The sequence below is a fragment of the Phascolarctos cinereus genome, unplaced genomic scaffold (assembly GCF_003287225.1).
Source record: "Phascolarctos cinereus isolate Bilbo 61053 unplaced genomic scaffold, phaCin_HiC Scaffold_3;HRSCAF=262, whole genome shotgun sequence".
Taxonomy (NCBI): Eukaryota; Metazoa; Chordata; class Mammalia; order Diprotodontia; family Phascolarctidae; genus Phascolarctos; species Phascolarctos cinereus.
In genome coordinates, this window is record NW_027555736.1 from 106,175,750 (window position 1) to 106,194,565 (window position 18,816).

At 38.3% G+C, this 18,816-nt stretch overlaps 1 protein-coding gene across 1 annotated transcript in view; it reads left to right on the forward strand.

The window, feature by feature from the left end:
• The window catches only part of LOC110209473 (cilia- and flagella-associated protein 43-like), a 167,245-nt gene extending 162,725 nt beyond the window's left edge, over window positions 1-4,520 (forward strand). Inside the window, exons 36-38 of the mRNA XM_078151074.1 lie at window positions 1,300-1,380; window positions 3,767-3,920; window positions 4,143-4,520. Coding sequence (XP_078007200.1) covers window positions 1,300-1,380; window positions 3,767-3,920; window positions 4,143-4,309 — 402 coding nt within the window. The 3' untranslated portion in view covers window positions 4,310-4,520. The remainder of the gene's footprint in view (window positions 1-1,299; window positions 1,381-3,766; window positions 3,921-4,142) is intronic.
• The last annotated feature ends 14,296 nt before the right edge of the window (window positions 4,521-18,816 follow it).

Here is an 18,816-nt window from a genome sequence, read left to right on the forward strand (position 1 = left end):
AATGTCAACAAAATGTCAGAGAGAAGATTAGATCTGGGAGGAAAGGGTAGTCAACACTGCCAAAGACTGCACAAAGGTTACGAAGGATAAGGATTCCAAAAAAGTCATCAGATTTGCTAATTAAGAGTCCAGTGGTAACTCTGGAGCCAAAAGTCTCAGTTAAGTGATAAAATCAGAAGCTATATTGATATTGCAAGTGGTTGAGAAAGGAAAGGAAAGGAAATGGAGGTACCCACTGTAGATAGCTTCTTCTAGGAGTTTGGTTAAGAAAAGGAGAGACAAAGGATAGTAACTAGAGAGGGTGCTAATAAATCTTTTTTAAGCATGAGGAAGCCTTGGGCATGTTTTTAGGTAGCAGAAAATGAACCAGTAAAAAGGGGGAAAGGAAGAAGGATGATTGTAGGGGCTGTGTGAGGGAGAAGAAAAGAAAGGGCAGGATCAATGAAACAAATGTAAGTATTGTCCTTGGCAAAGAGAAGTGACATCTCACCACCAGACACTGGAATAAAGAAGGAGAGAATGAGAATAATGCCAAGGGCTTATAAAATGCAAAGCAAAAAAAAAAAAAGGAGAGATAACTGGCCTCTATTTTCTCAGTAGATAATGAGTTAAGGTTCTCAGCTGAGAATATTGCAATAGAATAGAATATTCTAATAGAATATTGCAGAGGTAAGAGAAGGTATAGCCATTTTGGGGAACTGGGTAGAGAATCAATTAAGGAGAAGTAAAAGGGCTTCCTTGATGCAATGAGACCAAGCTGAAATTAGATAACACAAATTTGTATTGGACTTGGTTCAGTTTAGATGTGTGACTTTCTCCAGCTCTATTCAGCAACATGAGATTGATTAGGAGTAAAAAGGAAGATGTTGGGAGTAATACAAGATTGGGGTTTGGCAAAGCATGAGTAGCAATAGGACAAGGGAGATAAGAATTTGAGAGCAGAAGAGAGAGAAGGGTTAAGCTGATTAACTAAAGAGTGTATATTGGGAAGAGAATAAATTAAAAATAGAGCAGGGGTGATGACTTGGAAAAGTACTGACCTGTGAAGGGATTAGAGATCATAATGAGGACAAAGAATAGGTTTAGGAAGAGAGTAAGGCATAGAAAAAGACTGAATGATAAAAATTTATAATATACTAATTGCATAAATAACAAACTATTAACTAGTTAAGTTAATGACTTAGCAATGATATATATAAGTAAAATAAGTGAAACACTAGTGACTTTTTTACAAGTCAAAAAAAAAACAAAATAATACGAGGCTTTCATGTATATTGATCTCATCTTCCTTCCCACTAGTTTCTAAACGAACCAAACTATGAGCTCCTGATTGGCTACCAAATTGCTATGATGGAACAGAATATGATTACTATAGATAAGGTAAGAATCAACCTTGTTAATCATTACGTTACAGTTTCAGAGCATTGTCTTATTAGTCTTAGAGAATTGTCTATGGTGCTAAGGATTTTAACTTGCCCAGGGTAACATAATATGTGTCAGAGGTAGGACTTGTCCCCAACCAGGTCTTGACTCTGAGTCCGACTCTCTGTCTACTATTCCACAATGCAACTCTCTAAGATTGTAAGTGGTGGGGAAATGCCAACCTGCATCAGTAGCAGGAGTTTCTTTATAAGGGAGTTCCCTATGTCAATGAAACCACAGGTTCATAACTTCTATCTCAGATCCACCTAATATCATAAGTTCTAAAACGTTTCAGGTAAGTTTCAGGGTAAAATTGATGGTTTTAATTAGCTGAAATTTCAATTCACGTCAGCAAATATTTATTAAAAACTTCGTGCATAAAGTTCTGTCTTAGGTGCCAGGGAGACAAGAATGGGGGAAAAAACCCAAACTCCTTCAAGGAGATTTTGTACTCCACTGGGAATAAGGTGGGAGTAGGCAATAGAATATATATACAGAAAATAACAAGGTAATTTGAAGAGAAAGTGCCAACAACTACAAGGAGAGTAAGACTTCATGGAAGAAGAAACAATTAAATGGAGTCTTGAATAGAAGTAAGAATTCAGAGAGGAGATTTAAAAAAAAAAAAGGGAATGCATTCTAGGCATGGAAGATAACTTAAATAAATGGATAGATGCAAGAGATGGAATATCAATTTTGTCAAACAGTCCAATTTGGCTAGAATGTAGAGTGTGTGAAAGGAATTAATTTGAAGTAGGGTTGGAAAGATAGGTTAGCACCAGGTTGTAGAGTTCCATAAATGCCAGATTGAGAAGTTTGTATTTTATCCTAGAAGCAATAAGGAAGTCCTGATGGTTCTTAAGTATGGCAATGATATCATTAGGCCTTCACCGAAGGAAGATTATTTTGACAGCTCTTGTAAAAAGGGGTGGATTGGAGAATACAGGATTAGAAACAGGACCCCTCAAGAGATTAATCTGAATGACAGGGAGAATGGCAGCATGTTCCACATAAATAGAGAAGTTTGAACCCATGGGAGCACATAGGAAGACCAAAAGAGAAATGTAGAAAGAGAAGATAAGAGGATCCAGGCCAGAACCTTAGGAGACACCTTAAGAGGCAGTGGGTGGCATGTTATAAGCAGCAGGGAAGAGCCACTATAGATGGGAAAAGGTTGAAGATAAGAGACTTATGCAGGAGGAACAAATGATGGGAAAAACTACTAGAAGTGACAGAAGAAATCAAGGTCACAAAAAGAAGGGTTAATTTTGGCAAGAAGAGCTACATTTTCCTTGAGAAAAGGAGGAAAGGATGGATAAATAAGTAGAGGTGTTTTGAGATACAGATTAAGCCAGAAGGACTTGACAAATAAGGTTGATTTTCTTAGTAACACTGCATTAGGGGCTTTTAAAGCAAGAGAAGGTTTAAAACAAAGTGAAAATGTGATAAAGAATCAATCAGAAGAACGAAAGTGACAACCGTGAGGGCCCGACTGAGAACACTATGAATTTTCAAAAATATTACATAACTTGTACCAGCAGGGTTCAGGATATCAGAAGAACAGCAGAAAAGAAGGTTATTGGGTGGCATATCAGCCTGAACATTGGCAAGGAATTAAGAGCAGAAGGGAATTGCATAATAATAAAGGGCTGAGGGGGTAGAAACCATGCAGAGCTGAGCTGGTTAACTGTAGTAAAGAGTAAGAAAGGACAGCCATAAAGCTAGAGTAGGGTTGATGAAATGGGAGAAGAGATACGAAAAAAAGGAGTAAAGTTCACAGCAAGGATGAAGAACATGTTTGAGAGGAGTTGAGGTAAATGGAGGGATTGAAGAACAGAAGATTATAATCAGAAAAGAATCTTAGAAATCTGCAACCATAATCCATTAACAATCCAAGAAACACAGTAATAGACTATAATCCCCTCAGCAGCTATCTGCAACAAATGGTATAGTATAACATCTTGTAACTATAATTTTTATCTTCAGAGATTAGTAATTGGGTCACACTAGTTTGCTATTTATAAAACACCAATCTGTTATCTGTTTAGTGAAATATTTGTAGTCTTCTATGCATATTGCAAAAAAAAATGCTAAATGTTTTTGATGATTAGTTATAAAATTAAATTTATTACAACAAATTTTTGGCTGATAACAACCATGTCTAACCTTTTTTTCTGCTTCTATAACCATAGTCATACAAAAGGTTTTGGTTGCTGTTAATATCAATGATAATAATTCATACAGCTAGGAACTGTTAATTTTAATAGCATCCTTTTTAATAAAATAGTAAGTTCCAATGCCCTTTTCTCCTCAATATTTTTTTGGGAAATTATATAATTGCCAGGCTCACAAAAGAGAGGTGGAAGCCTTCAAAAAATTATTCAAGCAACTAGGAAAATTTATCACCCAAAGAGATTTAGCAAATTATACTCTAAGTTGTGAACTACAAGAAGAGTTGGTGACCATCAGCGAAAGAAGAAAAATCTGTACATCACTTGGTAAGCCAAATTACCTTTGTACACTTAAAAAGTTGGCAGGAAGCTGCATATCAGAAAGTTTTATTACAACAGTATACAAAGCTCTTAGCATTTAAAATGTTTTCCCTAGTTTAATAGTTTTATTAATCCATTCAAGATAAATTACGTTTTTTCAATACTTTAGACAGTGGTTCCACTAATTTTCTGGGTGGGGGGCATTTGTTTTGTTTTGTTTGTAAATAGGAGCTAAGCTGACTTGTGAAAAGATTGCCGTGGAACGTTATGATGCTATGTTGCAACAACAAAAGCTAGTAGATATTTCAAGAAGTCAAGCTGAACAGATTACAATTTTACAGGCAGAAGTTGAAAGACTAAGAATGAAAACATTTCCTGCACTTGTTCAAATGTAGAAATCCTGATAGAAAACATGAAGACATCACATATTTTAAAGTCTGCTCTCATTTTCTTAAAATTTCTTTTCTCCAGTGACAAAAAAAACTAAATACTCTTAACTTACCAGCCCCTCTTTCTATCCCGTAATTGAAAATCTTTGGGCCTTCCCAAAAAGTTGTAGAATCATAAGTTTTGTCCTGCACAAATAAAAGTGTTATATACCTTGAATGTGTCCTTTTTTAAAAGAGTGAACAATTCCATTCTGTTGTATTAATTTACCGATAGATTTGATTTTTTTTAAAATAAAACATTAAATATACACGAGCCCTCTTCCCTCTCTCTCTGCCGATGACCTCATCAGGTCCCATGGGTCATATCTATGCTGCTGACTTTCAGATCTAAAAATTCAATATTAGTCTCTCTCCTGAGCTCTACACCCACATCACTACCTGCCTACTGGACATTTCTAACTAAACATTTTAGAAATATCAGAAACTCAGCATGTCCAAAACAGAATTTATTATATCCCCCCCAAAAAAAAACAATCCTACCCTTCCTTCTCAACTTTCCTCTTTCTGTTGAAAGCACAACGATCCTTCCAATCACCCAAGTTGGCAACCTCAGTGCATCATCCTTAACTATTCACACTCATTCCACACATTAAAGCAGCTACTAAGTCTTGTCACTTCTCACATAGTCACCACCCTAGTTCAGAATCTCACAATCCCTCTTTTTGATTACTGCAACAGCCTCCCACATGATCTCCCTGTTTTATCCCTCCTCACTCCACTCCATCCTCTCAAAAGCTGACAAAATGATGTTCTTAAAATGCAGGCAGGTCTGTCACTCTCCTACTCAAATTTCAGTGGCTCTCTATTACCTTTAGATCAAGTAAAGATAACCACTTTCTGGTCCTGCACACAAAAGAAAATTTTCAGAAGCCCTGGGAGACCCAGGGAACTACTTGTGGACTAGGTAGTTTACCCAGCATTCCTCAAGTTCTTGAGGTCCTGCCCCTGACCTTGGGCTTGACCAGGGGGTTGAGAGGGAAGCCGTCTGTCAGGCGGCTGTAGAAGTGGTACCACTACTGCCTATCTCCATTCAAGAATCACCAAAGAACTATCATTTCTAATTTTTATAAAGTTCTAGTCAGGTCCTTAACTTATTTTTTAGTTATATTTGTCTAGATATGAAAAAAGAACACTGAGATTTCCCTACTACTAGAGTTTTACTATTTATTTCTCCCTCCAATTCAGTAACTTTTTCCTTTAAATATTTAAGGTGCTATGCTATTTGGTATATACATTAAGTATTGAATTAATTATCCATGGTGCCTTTAAAATTAATGTCATAATTTTCCTATTTGTCTTTTTTTATCATGTCTATTTTTACTAAAACTTCATTTGAAATCATTACTACCCCCATTTTTTTCAATTCAGGGGAAGCATAAGAGATTTTGCTCTAGCCCCTCTTTTTTTATCTCTGTGTGAATCTATAAACAATATATTGTTGGATTCTGTTTCCCAATATATTCTGCTATGCACTTTCATTTTCTGGGTGCATTCCCAGCATTGAGATTCATGGCTATAATTGTCAATTTGTATTTCATTCCATCCTGTCCTCTTGCACTTTTCCCTCCTTTTGCTCCCATGGTAGCTAGATGGCACAGCTGATAAGAGTGCTGGGCCTGGAGTCAAGAAGACCCAAGTTCCAAACTGGCCTCAGACACTTACTAGATGGGTGATCTCAGCAAGGCCACTTAACCCCTATTTGCCTCAGCTTCGTCAACTATAAAATAACAGCACCTACCTCACAGAGGTGTTGTGAGGATTGTGGTGGGTGAGAGATAAAATGACTGAGGAAACAAAGATTCAGGCTTTCAAGCATATCAATTTATTAAGAAATGCATGCCAATTGTTCAACAAACCAGGACCAGGCCCCCTCAGCTTTGGCACTGGCCTTCTAATCTCAAGCTAACTCAAGCCTTGGTATCACCTCACTCAGCCTCCTCTCCCCTTTTGATTGAAGGGCTGGATGGTAGGATACTCTCCCAATGCCTTCCTTTATAGAGGACAAAAATTGCCCTTTTTGCTCACTCCATTCTGCATCTACTGCCCCTACTTGTTTCAACTCTATAGAACAAGATGCCTCCACAGCAGGTACCTCCTGGTGTACCATTCTATGCTCCCTCCCCCTGCTTTCCTATTTCCTTTTCCATGCTATTTCCCTATTTTACACTGTAAGCTCCTTGAGGGCAGGGAGTGTCTTTTTATTAATTGTATTTCAACTCTGTAGAACAAGGCACCTGAGAAGAGGGTTTGTATTTCTCTGCCACAGCTCAAAATATAGGAACGGTGATCTTTTGGCCAGGTTTAGAGTCTACTTATTATGAGCTGGTAAAGCTATATTGGCCTGGACATCTCACAATTGGGAAGATAGTACTGTAGATGTTGTCAGAATAACTTCCCTATAACACAACCTCAAAAGAGCAAGAAACATACCAAATCTATACTAATTAAAATAGCAACAGAAAGAAAAGAAGCAAACACCTACATTAGATAAATTTTTCTGAAATAATCACAAAGAACTGAACTCCCACTCACTTTCAACCACTCTGAGCCTGCCCACAGGCCCATTGCAAATTACCTGTTAAGCCTGAGTTTAATCTAAACTGTCTCATCATGGTAGTGATTCAGTCTGATCTGCCCATATACTGTAACAGGCAAAAAAAACCTTTTTTTTCCTCTGCTACACAAAGTAGTAGCAGGGGTAACTGGAGGAGGGAGAGTAGGTACGAAATAGGAAGAGGGCTGGGAAGATATTGTGAACAGAATCAATTGGAAAGAAAGGGAATTCTGTGCCTGAGGAGAAAGGGCCTACAAATTGAGCTGGAGTTCTCTCCCGGCGAAGTTTATACCTGGCAGGTACTCAATAGAACATTCATGTCACCCCTAAATTATGAAGGCTTAGGCTACCTAGCTCCAAGGTTTGGGTAGTATCACAAGTGAAATTTAACAAAAGGGTAAACTGAGGCAAATCTCCACACAAGATAACATTTATTAACAGGGCATGCTGCCTTCTGCCTCCATTTATGCCAAAGACCCTGAGCCAAAGGACAATTCTCCTTTTACAGAGTTTGGGGAGTACAGAACAAAGAACAGAATAGGGTAGATGACATCTATCCTGGGATTGAGGGCAACATGATTGGTTACAAAACTGAGGCTCAGGGAGCAATATAATTGGTGAGAAGTTTGGTAATAGGGGGCTGCAACAACCCCCCCTTCCATTCTCCTCCATGAGACTAAGAAGTGCTAATTGTTGGAGTCCAGGTGTGAGATAGCAGCCCAGACTTTTGGATAGAAAACCAGACATACTTAAAGGACAGCTTGGTGGAGTAAAGGTAACAGGCCCAACTTCCTTTCTTTCACACATATTCCCCAAGGTTAGCAAAATTCCTTGAGGTAATAAATAAGAGCTAGACTTTTAAACTTAACCCATTACAGGCCAGCTGCACTCTGAACTAAGTTCAGAGACAAAGAACCATGACTTAAGCAGTTATAGGACAAAATCAATTACTTGTAAATAGGATCAAAAAGAAAATGATACAGGATTGATCTTAATCTTCTCAATTCCCCCCTTTGATCAATGAGAGATATGTATGTCTCATAGATCATTTACCTATAATCTGATCTTTAAAGATCCTTAACATAATCATTATCAACAGTAGGACACACTAACACAAATTTTTCTGGTGGAAGTTCAAAACAGGCTTTAACATAGTAACTAAAGAAAGACTGAAAAAGAATAATGACTAATTAATCATAACACAAGCCATAGTAAAAATATCTAAAACCATGTACTAAATTTAGAAGGGAAATTTACACTTCTCAAGGCAGCTAAGAAAATTCAGCAATCACAGATACTTGAGAAGCAAAAAAACAAAGTAATACAATAATGATCATCAACATTAACTAAAATCAAGTCTCCTCCCAGTAACCCACTCCCAGTATCCATTTTACTAGCACATTTCGTCTTGAATCTCAGATGTCTCACATAGTTTGGCCTCATCCCTCAACAGCAGCTCTGAAGTGGCCTCTTCTTTAGAGATTTGCTTCTCTGGTTCCTTATCACTTGTAGAAATTCTTAGATGTTCTCACTAAAATCTTTTATAAAACAGATCTCAATACAATTTAGTACAACCTCTTAAACATTACTTCTCCAATAACTAAGATCAAACCTTGTGGTTCTGATAACATTAAATTAGGAACGCATAGTTCACTTGAAATATCAGAGGTTTTAGTTCTGATACAGGCCTTGATATTTCTATCTTTTTCAACTTTCTTTTATGTTTCTAAACCTTGTACCTGATGTAAACACTGTTAACAACAAACTAAGGGAAGAATCTTTAAAAAAAAAACAACTGTGAGAATCTGACTTGAAAGGACTTGAGTCCTTCTGGTTAAAGATTGAATATTTACCAGAATATATACCAGACATATATAAGCTAAGGCTAAGAGTGCTTTTGTAAACTAGCATTAACTCCATTATCATTTAATTTCTACTCTGTAAGTGAGCAAACTGTTATATTGATATATTTAAGAAATTCAAATACAAATTGAAAAATCAAAGCTAGATATTTTAAAATACCACAGAAGACATAACTCTCAAAACCTTCTGAATTACATACATTCATCTGATCTGGCCTAGGTTACACTAGCCCACAATGTAAGTCAGCAAAAGATTTTTTTTTCAATGGGATGAAAAAAACTGAATTTGGCTCCTGGTAGCAAACTCACTAAGACATATGAGTAGTACTTTTTGTAGAATAAGGAAAGAATTCTCATTCACCCCATAGAATTGGTACAGTGTATGTCTGAAGAGCCTGATAAAGACAGCAAAAACATCCCTGGTCAAGAAGATATTAACAGCCTAGAAACGTTGAACTGCCAATACAAAGAAAGTGAAAATAAAATGTTCTCATGTACCGGGCAGTTAGAGGCAGCTATGAATGAGCTTTTGTTATATCTTATAGGCAAAAGACTAATGAATTTATTAAACACTGAAGTGAAAAGGGCAATGTTACTAGAGGAAAGAACTAATACTCTCTGACCCAAAGGGTTTTTTTTGTCAAATGTGTTGGACCCTGAATAAATTAGGATTATAAGACAGGAAAACAGAAGTTGTAATAATTATGAATGGGAGTTAGAATAAGCTATAAAAGAATCTCAGACTTACCTTATTAATACCTCCCTCCCTTCCTTACTCCCACACCATATTACTTCTGGAGCAATACTCCCTATGTAGGGGAAATCAGTGTGGAAAGGCTTTCAATATCAAGGAATTTTAATCAGCAAGGCAATGAACCCAAAGAATGGTTAATAAGAGTATGGCCTAATAGAAGCTATTTAGAATATTTGTCATTTGTAGAATTCCATCTGCTGGGAGAGCTTCCAGTTAATTTACTCTTGCAAAAAAAAGTCAATTGAATCATTTGAAGGTTCCAGATGAGGACTGCCCTTTATCTCTTTTTAGGGATGCTAAAATAGAGAGTTCTGCATATTCCGCTCCATTAAAATTAATTCCTGATGGCGGAAAGTAGGAGAGGATGGTTTTAGTGAGGTGCATTTATACTCTCTCTGCCCTACTAGACCAGCCTGTTTTGGATGTAATTAGCTCTTGCTTTCTAGGTGAGGCACAACTTGAATGGCCTCAAGCTTTCTATGGGCCTTTCTCACCGGATCACCACATAATCCTGGGCAGATCAACTGGCAATGCTGGAGTAGAAGATGAGTGCAGCTCCAGCTGCTGTCTGGACATATAAGGCTATTCACACAAATAGGTGTTCTAATTATGGTGGGAACAGGCATGATACCCACCACTATGTTAGATGGGAAGAGGGTTATGGTACTCTTTTCCATAAATAGCTTCTGGTGTAGCTTTTGAAACACTGGGTGGATCTACAATTCTACAGGGACATTTGGGATTAAGATAGTAAGGGTCCTTCTGCCCTGCCAAAATTTAGGACATCCCTGAAAGCAGCCTCTATTCCATTTGGTTGGTCTTCAATCCAACTTAGTCTTGCAGAGCTACCCAATTCTTCATATCCAGATTTGAAAGACTTTTAGATCAGTCTCCCTAGGGAGAGAGACAAGGTTCCCCCAAGGCTCAGTTTGTTTGAAATGCAAGACTATAGGGAAACAGAAGACTATATGCCCAAGTTATTGTGTCTTCAAAAGGGTGGGAGTGGGGAGCTGCCAGATATTACCAGGTTCCTGTTATACCAAGGGGTCTCTAAGTGGTGACACAGCCATTGCTGCAGAGTTCTTGGTAGAAAAACCTCTGGGGAAATGAGCACTCTTGCACAGGTGAAGAAGGAGCATGGAAAAATCCCATTTGGGTCTCAGCTGTGGTGGCTGACCAAGGGTAGTGTATTGCGAGCGTGACAGTTCCCGTACAGGAGATTACATTGACTTCTATGTTGACTATTGTGGATAGGACTAAATGAAAGCCCTTTGAGGCCCTAAATCATCCTGTTAATATTAAGCAATACCTTGGCCTGATGAGGGGCACAAACACAATGTGTTTGCACAACAATCTTGTCAGTTTTCTCCAACAACTGTCCCCAGTGCCCCACCAATCATCCACAAAAAAAAAATACATATAGTTCCTACCACAAAAATTAAAAAAAAATACTGAAGAAACAATGAGTTCTTTAAAGGCCAAAGTGCTGAACCTGAAGGCAAATTGTGCAGAAATAACTAAAAAAATCATAGATACCAAAAGAAAAATTAACCTATGAATTTAAAATATTCAGTTTCAGAAGCAATATAAGGAAATTACTTATTGATAGAATCCTCAAAGTCATCAACAGAGAAAACTATCCAGCTTAAATCTCCTAGGCATGTAGTGGTTAAACTTAAGAATTTTGATGCCAAAAAACAAACATTTCAAACAATCAAGAGAAAAGCTATCAGTTTAACAAAAAATCAAGGGGCAGCTAGATGGCACAGTAGCTCTGGCCTTGAAGTCAGGAGGACATGAGTTCAAATCCAGTCTCAGACACATGACACTTACTAGCTATGTGACCCTGGGCAAGTCACTTAACCCCGATTGCCTCACCAAAAAGCAAAAAAAAAAAAATCAATTCAAATAGCCCTTAGCCCTCATATACAAGGAATACTTATATGCATGCCCTTTCTCCTTATATACTTCTTATATTCCTCATAAGGGATACTTCTTATCTACAAGAAATCAAACAAGAGTTTGGTATGATATGCCAAGAAGCAAAGGAGATCAGGATAAATCTCAAAGCTATATATATCCAGCAAATTCAAGCCTAATCAATCAATCAATCAATCACTTATTAAATGCCTGTAATGCATCAGGCACTGTGCTAGCTGAGGATGCAAATAAAAAGGTATGAAAAAAAATCCCTACTTACAAAGGGGCTTACATTCTAATGGGGGAGACAACAAAGATATATTCAAGTACGTGTGGAATAAATATAAAAAAGATATATACAGGGGCAGCTAGGTGGCGCAGTGGATAGAGCACCAGCCCTGAAGTCAGGAGGACCTGAGTTCAAATCCGGCCTCAGACCAAACACTTGACACGTACTAGCTGTGTGACTCTGGGCAAGTCACTTAACCCCAATTGCCTAAAAATTTTTTTAAAAAATTTTTTAAAAAGTATATATACCAATACAAGCTCAGTAGTTCAATACAAGGAGGTTTAAAGAGAAAAATACTAGTAGTTGAGGTGATCAGAAAAGGCTTCATGCAGGTCATCTTTGAACCACATCTTAAAGAAATTCTATGAGGAGGAGGCGAGGAGAGAGCATAGGCAAGACTTGAGGGAAAGCCAAAGAGATGGGAATTTGCAAGAAAGCCAGTTTGGTGGTCTATGGAGTGAAGAAAGGAAAATAATATATAATAATATACAATAGAAAGATAATGTGAAATTTGATTATAAAGTACTTTAAAAGCCAATGAGGGGAGTTCCTAATTTATCCTAGAGGCAATAAGGAACCACTGGAGTTTCTTGAGCAGGGAAATCACATGGTCATATTTGTGCTTTAACAATATCACTTCGGCAACTATTTGGAGGAGGGATTGGAGCAGGAAGAAACCTTAAACAAAGACATCATCAAAGAACAAAAGGTCAAAAGAGAAGAAAGAGTTGAATTAATATTCCATGAACTAAAAACTCATGTTTCCTGACAATCAAATCAAATCTCCTATTGAGGGTGGGGGAGGCAGGGGAAATAACACAAAGAAGTTATTCAAGTAGGGAGACAGAAATCAAGAGGGAAGCTGGAGATATACTCCCACTTGGCCTGAGTGTGAGCAAGAAAGAGGGATAGTAATATTACTTCAGTTTCTATAAATATAGGAAACTGTGGGTCAAAAGACTAGAGTGAAAGCAGTGGAGGAAATGGATAATGGAATATGGATATGGGAAGAGGTTTGTCTACACTAGAAGAGGAGATGGATGATTGGTTGCCACTGAAGCCTATTTCCACAAGTGTAATGAGGAAAAAGAGGAAGAATTGACAGAGGCTTTGTAATAAGTTTTGTAGAAGGGGCATGGCAACTTTAGGAGACCACTAGCTGACAAATGCACTGTCTATGTTCTGGTATCCTCTAGCTTATGTCCATTAATATAAGAAAGCAAATCTTAAATCCTTGTAATAGAGCCCTCCCATTATAGGGTTACAGAGCAAGAAGACCTAGACCAGGGGTGGGGAACCTGTGGCCTCGAGGCCACATGTGGCCCTCTAGGTCCTCAAGTGAGACCCCCACATGTGGCCTCGAGGCCACAGTTTCCCCACCCCTGACCTAGACTCTGTCCTCAAGGACCTTCAAATTAGATTTTCTCTCAAGTTTAAACTTATGATTTTAAAGGTTAAATTGTAGTCCCCTTATTGTTGACTCACAAAATTGATTCACAAAAAAAGTACACTAAACAAATTATGGTGTATGGATGTAATGGAAAATTATAAAGCTATAAAAAAAGGGGGAAATTCACAGCAACCCAGAAGATCTATGTGAACCAATGAACACAGCAGAACCAGAAATACATTTATACATCAACTACAATTATATAAAGGAATATAACTTTGAGTATTCTAAACAATGGAGTAACCAGTCATGACTTCAAAATGCTGGTGATAAAGTATGCTACTGGTAGAGAGGGGAATAGAGTAGGTTGCGTCCCACAATTTAAGAAGCACTGAAGGGGTCAAGAATGGAAAAAGTTGAAGAAGCCTTGGTCTAAAAGGTACAGAATAAGGAATAAATTTTCAGACATGGCTAAAAGTAGAATGAGTTGCCTAGAAAGATGGTAAGTTCTCTTACCTTGAAGGTCTTCAAGCAGAAGCTAGATGACCATTTGTCAGGTATGTTTGCTAAGGAGTTCCCTTTGTACATGGGTTATATTAGATGGCTCCTGAGGTCCCTTCTAACTTAAATTCTTTGATTCTATGAATGTTTTGCTTGACTATACTTATTTGTAACAATGAAGGCTTCTACAGGAAGTTGGGTAGTAATAGTGACGCAAGGGTAAAAAAGGGCATCAATAAAATTATTTTTAAAATACACAGAAGAGAGAAGTTAGAAAGGAAAACAAAAGCCAGCAGTTTTGTTGTTTTGGGGGTAACTTAAACACACATTTAAAAAAAATAAATTGCACATAATAGAAACTCAGTTTCACACATAATCTTTTTTGTTCTTTGTAATATTAAAATGCTTATTGATATCATCATAAAAGCAAATTTTTAAAATTGATTCAAGATAAAAGTACTGAAAAGGTCTAATTATAGAAAATCACAGAATCTGATTTGAAAGATACTTCAGAGGCAAACAATTTCAAGAAATAATTGACACCTGGCTAATATCACCTACAACTAGTTGGCTACAAAAATAATAATTTATGAATTTTAATTAAATACAAAGCAAGGGTAGTCTAAGAGAAACAGCATATTAAGGTGGGAAGAACACTGAGTTTGCAGTTAGACCTGTGTATGAATCTTGAGTCTGCTACTTACTATACATGAGACCTGGAGCAAATCAGTTACTATTTTTAACAATATCTTAAATATTACTCATCAGCATTTCTATATCTTTTTAAGGTTTGCAAAGTACTTTTAAAATATCAAATTTTATCCTCATAACAATATTGGGAGGTGTTAGTATTATCCCTATTTTACAGAAAAGGAAGAGTGAGTCAGAGAGAAAGTGACTTGCCCCAAAGTCTGAATTTAAACTCAGATCTTCCTGACTCCAGGTTCAGTGCTCTGCCCACTCCATCCTGAATATTATAATCAACTAAAGAGAAACCAATAACTCCACGAAACAACAAGAAATATTTAAAGTCAAAAGGCTGAAAAAAAAAACAGAAGAAAATGTAAGGCATCCAATAGCAAAATACTACCGACCTGGAAAACAGATCATGGAGAAAAAAAATTTAAGAATCACTGGACTACTTGAAAGCTATGACAAAAAAAGAGAGAGAGAAAGAGAGCCTAAGAATCATGTCAAGAAATCTGAAAGGAAAACTGGCAAAGCAGAAAGAGAATTACTGGTCACCTGAAAGAAACTTCAATTGAAAATTCCCAGGAACATCATAGCCAAAATATAGCTCTTCTTGGGTCAAAAAAAAAAAAAAAAAGAAAATACTGCAAGCACACAGAAAGAGCCCAAGTGCTAAGAAGCCACAAGATCACAAGACTTAGCAGCCACGACTCTCTGCTTACATTCAGATATGGAGAGATGTCCCCTTTGAATCATCTGGGATCACAGAAAGAGTTTAATCAAAAAGAAGGACTGGGAGTGGTTCTGTTATATGTTGATGATCTTAAAAGAAGACTGAAAATGAGGGAAGAAAGGATATACTTGGCGGGGGGAAGTTAGGGAATTTTTTTTCACATAATAACAGTACACAATTAGACATCTATACAAACAAGGAGGAAGGAGTCAGGGGAGCAGGCAACACTTGAACTTCACTCTCATCTAAACTGGTCAAAATATACACACAGAGCTGGGTATAGAAAAATATTTCACTCAACAGAGAAATAGGAAGAAAAGGGAAGAAGGGAGAAGAGGAAATTAGAAGCAGGACAGATAGACTTCTGCTTTTTTATGAGGAGAGGGCCAAAACATTTTACAGGGATTTTTCCAGATAGAGGGGGCACCACATCCCTAATCCCAGCAATGTGGAAGGTATAACTACATAAGGGTTTTAAGCCAAGCCTGGAGCATATTGCATGCTGAGTATGGGTAACACCAGATTAGTATCAAAAGAATACAAAGCAAAATAAGAGAGTAAGGAGAGGAACTGGTGCCAGAGCTTCGGAGAGAAGAGATATTCTTGATTCTTTCTTCCGGGTGACTTATGGTACCAAACTATCTTTAGGACTAATTCCAGACATGTGTTATGAGAATGACGCTTTGGAAGCTGCAGAACAGCAAGGAAAGCAGACTTCTCAACATGTCCCCAGAGTTTTAGGGGAATTTTTCCTTGGTTGACGTTGGGTCTCTATTGACTGAACTAAGATCTTACCTCTCATCTAAAGAGATCACTTACTCTGTATATTTTTCTGGTATATTCTAATCTGTGTGATTTCTCTGTTTACTATTTGCTTAGATATAAACAGGTCTATTCACTATTTGTAATGGTCTCTTGTATAACCAAAATTTGTTAGGAAAAAGCCAAGCCAACCTCTCCTCTTTAAAGGATAGTAGCCAAGGAGGATTCTTTTTTAAATTTTGAACCTACTGTACTCCTATCAGCAATATTTAGGGGACAGATACAACTCTGATCTAGTACTCCTCTCTGAAACTGGGCAAAGGAAAACCCAGCCTCATGGCAATTCTGGAGGATGTCTGCCCCTCATCCTTATCTGTCATCCTGGTTCTCCTCTCTTCAGGAATAGTCCAGACGTCAAACGTTCAGATAATCTATATAGACATACATAGCTTACTGGCCTGGCCAGCACATGCATTAGAAGGAAAGTAGCTCAAGGATGGAAAGGTAGGCTGGAGCCAGAAGATGGAGAACCTTGGATGCTAAGATGATTAGGCTTTTATGCTTTGATTCTGTAGGCACTGGGAAGACAGTGTAGGTTTTTCAGATCTATGACTTTTTTGCACTGTTATTATACTTGGGCACAAGGAATTGGGACACCACAAAGTCCAATGGAGATTTTCATACCTGCTTCCCTGAACTCTGAGAAGTCTCACAAGCTTTGGTAAAGAGGCTGATAATAACTGGAGCTTTACTTCTGATGGCATTTCCCTCTTGAAAATAACATATTTGCTATAGAAACAAAACAAAAATATACCATCATTTAATTGAAAACAAATTAAGCCATACTGTTATAAACTAGGAGGTAGCATGAAGTAGTAGAGAGGAGGCCTGGGATCCAGGAAAACCTGTTCAAACCCAGGCCCTGACACATTTTGTCTGCATGACCTTAGGTAAGTCCCTTATCCCCTCAATGTTGTAGGCAATCGTCTAAAAGGTACAAGAGCCAGCCTGCAGTGGTAGTGACAGGGTATGGGCCCAAGCCAAGACCTTTGCCACTTAACCCAAAAGAATTTGGGTCTCATTTGTTTGAGGGGGGATTGACGGGGTATTGGCCTGATGGGGTGCTTGGGTGCTTGTACTGGGACCCCAGTTCCAAGACCATATTTCTCCCTAGCCTCAGAAACACTAACCTTGGCAATTTCCCCCCAGCCCAAGGGCATTGTGCTTAGCGATTACTCATGAGTGGGCCCCAACAACACACTCATCTCCCCCTGGTGCAGTTACAGAAAGCTGGGTGAGAGATGGGATCCTCAGGCCCCAGCCCTAAGATCATGTTTCTGGAAGCCTCCCAATTTCTTACTAGGCTCCTGTCCTGTGAGAAAATTTTCTCTTGTTGCAAAATGCATTCTCTTATCAGGACAGAGAGAGGAGGTGCCTGGTCCAAGGATTTTTGTCCCTGGCTGACCCAAGGACCCTTCCTCCGGACTGATCCCCAAGATCCATGCCTCTGACAACTCCCTCAATGTCTGGTATACTCCCTACGCCTTCCCATCCATAGCTCCCAAAGACACATGGACCTTTAGATTACCTAATTAGTATCCCTGGCATTCCTTTCCCATGCCCCTTTTCCATATAAACCCCAGTACCATCCTCAGTCTCTCACAGGTTCCTTAAGAATCCTTGCCCTCAAGAATTGGAAATTGAGAGGATGCCCATCAATTGGGGAATGGCTGAGCAAGTTGTGGTATATGAATGTAATGCAATACTATTGTGCTATAAGAAATGATGAACAGGCTGACTTCAGAAAAACCTGGAAAGACTTATATGGTCTGATGCTGACTGAGCGAAGTGAGCAGAACCAAGAGGACTTTGTACACAATAACAGCCATGTTATACGATGACTAATAATTGTTAAACTGAACCTTCTCAGCATTATGAGGATATAAGGCATCTCAGAGGCCTCGGGATGGAAAATGCTATCCACATCCAAAGAAAGAACTATGGAAGTCAAATCGCTACCACTTATTTTTACCTCCTGTTGAGTTTTGTTTCATCTTTCTGATGGTTCCTCGTATTGGTTTTAATTTTTACTTACAACTTCACTAATGTGAAAATATGTTTAATGGGTATATAAATGTAAAGCCTATATCAGATTGTGCGCCGTCTTGGGAAGGGTGGGGGGGAGGAAAAGGGAGAAAAATTTTTCAACTCAAAAGCATATGGAAAAAAAATTTAAAAATTATTAAAAAAAAAAAGAATCCTTGCCCTCTGTATAGTGTAACAATAAATCTTTGCCAACTTGACTCAAAGAATGCTTGAGTCTGTGAATTTATTCCAGATGACCCTGTCCTGTACTCCAGTCTTTGAGGGGCTCAACCTCTCAGACCGCAGGCAACAGGCCTAAGCCAAGACCTTTGCCCCTCATCCCAAAAAGAATTTGGGTCCTGCTTGTCTACCAACTCTTCTAGAACTCTTCCACTTGATCAAGGAAGTCTCTAGCATTTGCCTAAGGCTATAATCCTACCAACTGGCCTTTCCTTATCATTCACCCAATCTCCCTATTGTCTGCTACTTCCCACCCTTGATCCTATCTAGACCTCAAGGTCGACTTCCCAGTCACTCCCATCAAGATCCTCCCTAGACCTCTCCTGTGGTCACCCCAGCTTCCTGACCAGTCCCATCAAGATACCCCTTACCCCAGACCCCTCTTCCAGTCACCCCAAACTACTTGGCCACTCCTAGACCCCTCACACAATTTTCTGTATATAAAGTCCATCTGGCATCCATTAAGGTACTGAGATTCTTAAAATCCAGCCAATGCTCAGATTCTCAAAATCTGTCCCGCTTGCAAATTTCTGGCCAATATGACTAATCTCTAATAAACCTTGTCTTTGACTGAAAGAAGGCTTGGGTTGAATTCACTCTGGCAAGACTCAAGTGTCCTGATTTTGGAGTCCCAGCAAATCTAAACCTCTAAGCCTCAACAATAGAGGAAGGT